This window comes from Mus pahari, chromosome 6, assembly GCF_900095145.1.
Source record: "Mus pahari chromosome 6, PAHARI_EIJ_v1.1, whole genome shotgun sequence".
Taxonomy (NCBI): domain Eukaryota; kingdom Metazoa; phylum Chordata; class Mammalia; order Rodentia; family Muridae; genus Mus; species Mus pahari.
This window is the reverse complement of record NC_034595.1, coordinates 103,422,365-103,432,394: the sequence shown is the minus strand read 5'-3', so window position 1 is coordinate 103,432,394 and position 10,030 is coordinate 103,422,365. Positions and strand designations below refer to the sequence as shown.

Genomic DNA, 10,030 nt, shown 5'->3' with positions numbered 1-10,030 from the left:
ACCAGCAGCTGCAGACGCCCGGACACCAGCAGCTGCAGACGCCCGGACACCAGCAGCTGCAGACGCCCGGACACCAGCAGCTGCAGACGCCCGGATACCAGCAGCTGCAGACACCCGGACACCAGCAGCATGGGCAGCACTGAGTCCCAGCTTCTGCATTCCCTGGAGACCCTGTCCTGCCTGCTCCTGCTCCCAGAAGTGAAGCGGGAGAGAAGAGGGCAAGGCAGAAGAGGAGGCCAGAGAATGAGCAGAGAAACACACTCATGGGCAGAAGAGCTGAGGAAGATCACAATTGGGGGGGGGGGGTCGGTTTGAAACCTGATTCTGCGTTTGCGCTCCATGCAACCTCATTGTCACCATGATGTCACCTCGGAGCCAGGCACCAACTGCTCCACCCCACTCCTCCCAACTTGGAGTCTAACTCAGGAGAAGGTCCACAGGGTGGAAGGAAGCTGCAGAGAGGAGTTGCAGTTAACAACTATCCACATGCACTTCAGTTAGATGTGAATGAGAGAACACTGCACGCAGGTCAACCACATGGAAAACAAAATGCCCGTGAGTAAACCTAGCAGGAAGCTTCCAAAATCCACATCTGAAACAACAGACATAAACAAAGGATACACAAGCAGGGCTGAGGGGGTGCCTGCTGCACGGGCCAGGCAGCAAGGGTTTGGGGCCCCAGAACCCGGGTAATCAGGGAGCAAGCTGGCCGGCTGGCTATGTCGGTAAACGGTGCTGGCTGGTTTCATGTCAACTTGACACAAGCTGGAGTCATCTGGGAGGGAGCCTCAGCTGAGAAAAGGCCTCCACAAGGCTAGGCTGTAGGCCAGCCACTGACGTGGGGCCAACCTGGGCTTTTGTTTCTGGGTTTTTCCAGGTTCTGTAAGAAAGCAGGCTGAGCAAACCACAAGGAGCAAGCCGGTAAGCAGCACCCCTCCGTGGCCTCTGCATCAGCTCCTGCCTCCTGGTTTGAGTTCCTGTCTAGGATAGCGAGTTCCAGGCTTGCTTGAGAAACCCTGCTCAGAGTGGAAAGCCACGGAGAAGGCTCTAGACACCAACCTCAGGCTCATGCCCACACACGGGCACGAACATGCAAGCACACACACACAAACAATTTTACTACAATGTCTGGCATGATGTGTTTGCACAGCCAAGGGGGCAGGGCCACAGGCTCTTGGTCACCTGACTGGCTCTCAGGGGAGAGAGGTGCTCTCAAGGGAAGCAGGGTTCAGAAAAGTTGTCCTGGAACTTGGGGGGATGGGGGGAAGCTCAGATGAACGTAATATGTAAAGGCGCTCTCTGCAAACACACATGCAGAGCTGCGAGTGACAGCGAAGAAAGTCGCTTTCAGGTGGGTCCCTGAAGCGAGTGAGGGACTGGAGTCAGTCAAAGGCAGGAGACCTTCAGCTACTGCCAAGCAGAAAATCAAAGAGGGGTCTTCTAAAACCAGAAGGACCTCTGGGGCAATCGTTGGCTATGAATCTCATCTCTAAAGGAGACGAGAAGAAACCCGAGTTCTGTGTTTAGCAAAGATTCAGGTTCAGCAGAGCAAAGGGAGCTACAAGCAGGCAGCTCTGGCCCCCTGGGCTCCATCTGGCCTGGGTGGAGGCCATTCCCCCTGCTCTCTGAAGAAAGCCCTAAGCTCTCAGCCTGAGAGTGAGCAGGAGCCATCCCCAGGACAGACAGACAGACAGACACGAAGCCACTGCTGGCAGTGGGGGGCCAGAGGCAGAGGCTCAACCACGAACCCAAACACGCCCCAGTTAAGTTGTGGATGCTTAACTGCAATTCCCAATGTGATTGGATTCAGAAGCACACAGGGCAGACGGTCAGATGGTGCAGCCGTAAAGGCAACTCTGGTGAGCTGACTCTGACCCCCAGGACTCCACTGTGAAAGGAGAGAACTCCCAAAGCTGCTCTGTGTGCGCGCACACAATCACAAATAAACTCAAAAAGCAGACAGCTATGCTCTGAGGCACACGTTTCCAAATGGACCAACTGGGGAGATGAAGGCGCCTGTCCTCAACGTGGGCTGCACGTGCCCATGGGCTGGGGGTCCGTCTGGATGAAAAGGGGGCAGGAGAAAGTACAGGCAGGCCTGGTGACAATGGGAGACCATCCCTCTGCCTCTTGGTGAACCAAGAGAAGCAAGCAGCTCCCCCCGCCTGAAGCCACGGCCACGGCCATCACCGCGCGCTCCCCACAAAGCGGGAGTCAAAAGTCAGCCCATCCTTCCTGACGGCGTGGTGGAGCACACCTTTAACGCTAGGATCCCAATCCTTCTTTCAGGCAAGAGCAACCAATACAAATCCCGCAACACAAGCGCTCCAAAGGTCACTCGGGGACCAGGATGGCAGGTCGGCGCTGCCGAGGACTAGCACCACACATGGTGAGCGCTCACGTCTCTGTTAAACCAACTTGCACTGTTCGAAGAACACTGATAACAAGATACACTGATACATAAATAACAAGTTAGAACAACTTCAACTTCTTAGCGACTTGGGAAGGGGTTATTTGGTCACATGACATCCTCCAAGCAATGTGTACATATACACACATGCATATACACACATGCATATACACTCAAACTATGTACATGCAAAAATGCTGGTAGATGAAATCAAACTATGCCTGTGGCTTGCCTCACAGGCTGTGACAGAGGCCGAGATGAAGGAAACGGCCCCTCAGGCTGTCAGATGCAGGGCCTACACGGGGTGCGGCTTACTACCCGGTCTGTCCCTCCTATGCTCAAGATTCCCAACATGCAAGATGCCTTGTGAGAGAAAAGCAAAGGAGTCAACGTTCTGCAAGAGTCCCCAAAGATGATGCTTCCAAAGGCAACAGTGGAGGAGGGGGAGAAGAGGGGAGGGGAGGAGAAGGTATAGAGTGGAGGAGTGTATGAATGAGCCTTGGGAACCTGAAGGGGAAGGGAGGCTTCGTTCCCCTCCTTGTTGTGGAAGCCAGAGAGAGGGAGACAACATCAACTAGGAGGGGAGGGAGAGGGGAGGGGAGGGGAAGGGAAGGGAGAGGAGAANGGGGAGGGGAGGGGAGGGGAGGGGAGGGGAGGGGAGGTGGTTACTGCACTGCTTGCTGGGTGTGGTGTGCCCCTTCTTGACCATTAGAGCCTGACAAGGCTATGCATCGGGTAGGTCTCATGTAGCCCAGGCTAGCCAGAAACTTGCTATATAGCTGAGGATAGCCACCTGATCCTTCTGTCTCCACCTCTAAGAGCGAAGGTGGCACTGGACAAGATGCCTGCTGCCTAACAGTGCTCCACGGGCCTGGTTCTCCCACAACCCGCATCACGGTGTCCACCTACACCCACCCATGTGCACCTGCACAGCACACTTTAGATGAAACCCCAGGTGATCAATACGGCAACAGGTGATTAATAACTGCTCCCTAAAGTGACAGAGACCCGAGGTTGGCCCCAGGAAGGCCTGGTGTGAACAGGAGATGTGGGAGTCAGGGCTCTCTCTGCAGCAGAAAGGATCCAGAGCACATTGGGCGAGTACGCTCTAACCCCTTCCCTGCCCAGGCTTACTGTGCTTCTTCAGATTCAGAAAACTGCCCGGCAATGAAGGTCCTGCCACCATGTCCCACTGGCCTTCTATTGGATTAGGTGTTAGGATGATCCGGTCTTTTCCAAATAGAAACGGAATCTTGAGAACTGCATGGCCTATGGTCCCCAGGGAATCTGCATCCACAGATAAGCTGTCTGCCCACTGTATCACTCTCAACCAAACCTACAAAATCTTGCTCTTTATTATGATCAAGATGCAGGGAAAGTTTGCTATAAGAAGCCGCTCATCACTCACGCAAACTCCAGCTTTGCTAAACTTAACAGCAAAGGGAGAATGTAGTCGAATAGCCTCGTTTTTCAAAATAATTACCGGTTCAATAATTACGAATTAAAGCTGTCATGATGCATGAAGCTTACTGGGCCGTGTCCTGCCATCAGCCTGCAGAATATCCAACCGCCACGAAGACCATGAGATCAGATGAGGCTGTGCCCCAGAAACATGGACCACGCCTGTTACCAGGGCTTTTAATGAGAAGAGACGCTGGTGCCCACCAGGTCTCTCCTCAGCACAGAGCCAGCTGCGACAGGCAGCCGACACAGGACACTCACACTGCCATCCGCTCCCGAGGGGCTGCTGAACACGTACTCCAGCTGGAAGACGATGGCGAAGGCCGGGTGACTGACCATCTCCGGGAGCCTCAGGTGGCTTCTCAAAACTAGAGCCTGATTTCCAGAGCTGGCCGGAACATAAAACCAGGAGGTGTTAGAACAGGGTGTCCATCCCACCTGTGTCCACCTCCCCACGGTGAAAGGCAGCAAAGGGGAGCCCCAGGGATCCCAGGAAGCGGTAGGTCCACTCTGCTCAGCCCAGTAAAAGCCACAAGCAACACCTCCAGACTTCCAGAGGAAATCTGCAAGGAAGTCAGTAAAGCACTTAGTGTCCACAGAGGAGAGGGAGGGACACCTCAGCTATTAACTCTGAGAGTGTCCACAGAGGAGAGGGAGGGCACCTCCAGCACTTAGCTCCTGCATGTCAGCTGAGCTCTGCACACCACTGACAGATGGGGCGTGACAGGCTTCAATGACGTCTCCATGGGTCCCAGACACATGGGACTCAACACAGGGTAGGACTTGAAGCCTTCTAAAAGGAATCCCTGAGCCCATCTGGGTGGTGTGCAAGGGGCTCTTCAGACCCTCAGCCAGAAGCATCCGAAGCACTTGCTCCAAGTTGTCACAGCAAAGACAGGGGCTTTTCCTAAGTGTCCATCCCTGAGGTTTATGCTCGATGGGTATGACTGAGGGGACAGGGTTGGTGGGAAAGTGCAGCGCGGGGCAAGCCCACAACCACATGCCCAACTCCCTTGTTTTTATTTCCCCATGGCCCCCTGTAGCTCTCTCAGCCTTTTATTACCCCGGGTGCAGGGTGCCTGGCCTCGGCACAGGGTGATACCTGTTCTTGGAAGAGGCACTGATTTTCCTGCTGAAGCTGGCCGAGCGGGTCAAGGCCACGTCCATCTCAGGCACAAGCACAACCACCTGTGGCCTCTGCACGAAGCCCAGCCCGTTGTGGACGCAGACGTGCAGGCGCCGCTCCAGGACCTCTAGGGTGCCGCTGTCCAGCAGGCCGACCCCCTACAAGAGACACAGGGTAGAGAGATAAGTTCTGCACAGCTGGGAAGGGCCTGGCCAGAGATGACTGAGTGAGCGGGCAAGCCGACAGTGGAGGCCAGGGTGCAGTCTACGGAGCCCCCGTCGGAGCGACACCGAGTGTAAATGAACACACTCAAGGGGCAGACGCAGGACGCGGTGATGCCCACTAGCCATGGGAATTCTTGCTGAGTCCGTTTATTTCCCTCAAAGCATGACCTTCGCCATACAACACACACAGAAACACAGACGGCTCAGCAGACAGTTCCCAGGACTCGCGATCTCAGATCCTCCTCAGTCTGGAGTCCCTGAGTCGGGCATCACTGGGATGGAGAGGCACTCGCAGGCAGGACACAACCAGGTCTCACTGTGTCCATCGGGTCGAAGTAAGTGGGAAGAGGATGCAAGCTCACGCAACAAGTCATAAGCTGACAGAAATGGAGTCTGACCCACAGCCATGGCCCGGCACCACAGACCTCCATGTTAACATGGGAACCCTAGCAAATGGCAGGGTGTGTCTATGCCACCACCACCACCCCGCCTCACCCCTCAGTTCTGTGTTTTTATGAAGTTACATGGTCTTTACCAGTTGATCTTTAACTTTCTTGTTCTTCACTGCCCATTATCAAGCTGAATAAATCAAAGCTGGGCCTGTTAGTCTCTGGTTAACAAGAATAACTATGTAAGCCTGCCATGTGGGAAGGATGGGCACCAAGACAGTAAAGTCCCCCCACTGCGTCGCCCCAGGAGGTGCACATGAGAGAAAGTGAGGCTGTGATCTCTAGAGAGGCCTGACTCAGGAGAAATGCCAGGCAAAGATCTTTAGGAAGGAAGCCCAGGACATGAACACATGTACAGAGGCCCAGGTTGGGATCAGGAGCCCAAAGAGGCTGCTCTGACTGAGGGCAGGAGGGTGGAGACAGACCCATAAGGTGATGTGTGCAGGCCTCTGTCTCATGAGGAGCTGGAGCCCACAGAGGTTTATAAACTAGATGAAAGCTTCTGAAAGGCCACTTGGACCACAAAGTAAATGAAGATTTTCCCCAGGATCCCTGAGAGAAACACAGCAACTAACACTTCCTTAGAGGATCATCTCACCAAACCAATGAGGAAGATAAAAGTCACAAAGCCACCCACAGCCACCAACCACGGAGGGTGCCACTGGAACACCATAGCCTTCCACACCCAGGGCCAAGACGACGCCGGGTCCCTGGAATTCTTGGGGCAGGTCAAGCACCTCCACTCCAGGACAGATGGCCCACGAGCCTTGGCCTAGGCCAGCCACACCCACGGCAGCTGGGCTCCACAAGCCCTGTGCTCAGAGGTGTGTGCCCCTGAGGAACCCCAGTGTTCAGGTTCCTGTGTGTGTTAAGCCTGCAGCTGTCCACAGTCACCACAGGAACTGAGTCACTGCAAGCTCACACTCTGCCAGTCACATACAGGTATTCTTCCCACTCAAGACCCTACTGTGTAGGTGCCCAGACTCAAACAGAAATGTTCCCAGCAGGTTAATAAAGGTCCATATATCCATCCAGACAGGCGGATGCATCACGGTCCCCTCCCACTGAGGGACACGACACAGCAGAGCAAGTAAAGGAACCAACTGCATATGACCAGTACCACAAAGCCATGGGCAAGAGAAACCAGCAGAGGAGAGAATCGTGTTTCAGAGAAGTAGAGGTCAAGGCCTGAAAACCGACACTGTCAAGAGGTTCATCTAAGGGCGACAGGATAGAATTGAAAAACAGATGTGATAACAAGAAAAGCTGGGGCCTGATGGGAGTAACACAGCAGAAAAAAAGAGGCCTTTCTATGGCTCACCGCCCCCAACACACACACAGGTGTGTCCTACCCCCAACACACACAGGTGTGCCCCACCACCAATACATACACAGGTGTGCCCTACACCCTTCTGCCAGTTTGTTTGGGTAGGGAGGAGACGCCCCACCAGCCTCTCCTACCCCTGGAATGAAAAGTGTTTTCTTCTGTTTCAAGGGTCAAGAGCAAAGACTCCCCCTGGTCCTAAGAGGGGAGAAGAAGAGGTCTGCCCACAGTCAACTGCAGGTAACCCATTCTTTATGTTCAGAGAATGGACAGGGACAGCCATTCTCCCAGCATGAGGGGGTTTCCATGTGGCTGCCAGCCAAAAAACAGGAAGAGGCCATGTGGGAACAAGCAGAACAAATTGGTGCACAGGATTTCATGCTGCTGGACTTGGCAGACTGTGCTCTGACCAGATGTGGGACAGTTAGGGCAGCGACTCAGAGAAGAGGGCAAACAGGAGCCCCCCAACTGCAGAGGTGTTTCCGAGGCTCTCGGGTTGCACTGACCAGCTGCACTAAACATCTGACAGGACCCGATGTCAGAACAGCAGGGCCGAGAAGACGGAGCAGACAGGTCAGCAATGAGATGGGACTGGAGAAGAACCACAGGGTATCCTGTGTGGAGGTGACCCCCCCCACCCTGAGTATAGCCAACATGTGAGCTCCATGCACTGCCCTCATGACAGCCACTTCAATGCCCCCGCCAGCGGTGATCTCCCAAACCCTTCATCCAAGCACCTGAACAAACCCATGTTTTCTGAAGCAACAGACAGGATTAGCAGTATGCCTCTGACAGAGGGATGGGGAGCACATTTATAGGCCTGTGTCTACACAGGCAGAGCTCAGAATGTCTTAGGAGAGCTCAGAGCCTCCAGTCAACTCCTCAAATAAGCCCCCTGGCCTCAAAGATCCTTGATAGCTGCAGATTATGTTTCCCATTTGGGAAGGTAATTTACTTTTAAATGAAAACTATTTCACAGTCTATGCAAATTAGCATCAATGTTACAGGTTGTCAGCACCTTTTACAGACTGGAGGCCTCCTGCTCAGGGCGTGGCCTAGGGAAAATGGCCCTTCCTAGACCCACTTTAGCTGGCAATCCAGATAAAGGGAAAGAAATGCATTCTTCTGCTATTAAAAAAAAAAAGGAAAGGTAGAACTACATCTCCCAGGACATGCTGCCATGCTTAGCAACACCAGATGCTGGCTATCCCAGCCTGCCACCAGCCACACTTTCTCTGTGCAGGTTAAACTACAGCAGGGTGAGACACGAGATACCTCCCGGTCGCTGATGAGCAGCTGCACAAGTTCCTCCTCAAACTTCTCCAGGGAGGGGTACAGGGTGAAGAAGAGGTCATCTAAGTGCCATGTGGTGGGCTTCTGGAAGCGAGGCTTCCGCAGGGCATCACCTGGAATAGGAAGAGGGTTCATGTTGTCCTCAAGAGAGCAAGCAGAGGACACGGGCCATGTTCCTACCAGTCTCAGACACCATATATAGTTGGGACTTACAGGCAAGAGATATGCTCACTGCTCACACAGAACAGCAGAACCTCTGCAGGGCAAGGTGGGCAGAACCCCTAAACTGATCCAGCATCTGCCAGGCAGAAAGGGCCACTCTGCTCTAGCTTCCATACATGCTATGGCTGCCCCACACTGCTCCAACTGTCCTGCCCTGCTACAGCCATTCTGTCCCTGGCATCAGCTGCAGGACTGCGGCCAGCTGTTTTGTTTCTCACACTACTGTCTTACCCTGACCCGTGTGACGGGCGCACACAGGAATGGGATGTACATGGTATAGACACAGGAAAAATCACACCAACTGGCATGATGGGACATCCCTCTGCCCAGACCCAGAAGCACCTGGGTGCTGCCTGGAAGACGACAGGAGGAAGGTGATCCTAAGGACTGGACTCGGTATCCATGCTGAGGACAGGATCTGGGTGTGCTAGGGAGGTCTTCTTCGGGACCCCAGAAAAAGCCAACCATTTCCCCATAATCCCATGAACCTGTGCTTTATCACTGCCCTGCCTCCCATCTGCTCCTGTCTCTGCCTCTTCCTACACTTTCTGTGATTACTTAGACATTTATACATATGGTCTTAGGGGTCGGGTCGTAGAGGCCAATTTCGAAGATAAAAGGACAGGTGACTGGGTGTGGTGGAGTACCCCATACAGAAGGCTGAGGCAGAAGGCTAAGGCCAGCCTGGACTCCCTCCTGTTGGAAGGAACAGAGAGGAGGAAGGGAGAGGAGGAAGCAAAGCAGGAGGGACAGATGGAGAGGAGAGGTGGGAAGAGCTAAGCAACCCTTGGTGCTGATGAAGCCATCAGAAGAGCTCCAGGGCCTCCTGTTGGAGGATCAGCGGTGTGGAGCAAGCTTCCTTCTCTGCTTCACCGAGGACTTCAGAGATGAGGGCATGCTGCCTCACAGAAACACATGTGCCTGATGAGGAACTGCCTAATGAAAAGTGGAGATGAAGATGCGGTCATGTGCGTGTGTGCACATGGGTACGCTGCGTGTGTAGACGTGTGTGCATGTATCTGCACATGTGTGTGCCTGCATGCTTTTATGGAGATCAAAGCCAATGTCTGTCTGTGCAGGTGAACACTCTACAGCTAAGCTGGATCCCAGCAATGTCTGGGAGAACATCTGATGCCATCCTGACTTGAGGACCTCCCTGTCCTGCAGCCAGAGGGCAGGGGCGCAAATCGGTGCACTCAATAGGTCCACTGAGCAGGGAGGTAGTACCCTAGCCCTAGGACCTTGCTACTCTGACAACAGAGACGAAAAAGCTTCTGTGTGGCTCTGCTCCTTATAAAGCTCCTAGGAAGCTGAGGCGAGGGGCACATCCAGCACTGGAGCCAGATGATGATATGGGAGATGAGGCAAAGGAAGGGAGCTGAAACAGGAAACAGGAAATGAGGAAACAGGAAATGAGGAAACAGGAAATGAGGAACGCAGGAGAGACAGAAGAGTTCTCTCTCCCCCTCTCTCTCTCCCTCTCCCTCTCTCTCCCCCTCTCTCTCTCCCTCTCTCTCTCTC

The 10,030-nt window shown here is 53.9% G+C and overlaps 1 protein-coding gene across 1 annotated transcript in view; it reads right to left on the bottom strand.

Annotated features, from left to right (window-relative positions):
* The window catches only part of Nphp4 (nephrocystin 4), an 81,841-nt gene that overhangs the window by 49,165 nt on the left and 22,646 nt on the right, over positions 1-10,030 (bottom strand). Inside the window, exons 7-9 of the mRNA XM_021201228.2 lie at positions 8,270-8,400; positions 4,974-5,155; positions 4,133-4,259 (exon numbers count right to left, since the gene is read on the bottom strand). Of these exons, the coding sequence (XP_021056887.1) occupies positions 4,133-4,259; positions 4,974-5,155; positions 8,270-8,400 (440 nt within the window). The remainder of the gene's footprint in view (positions 1-4,132; positions 4,260-4,973; positions 5,156-8,269; positions 8,401-10,030) is intronic.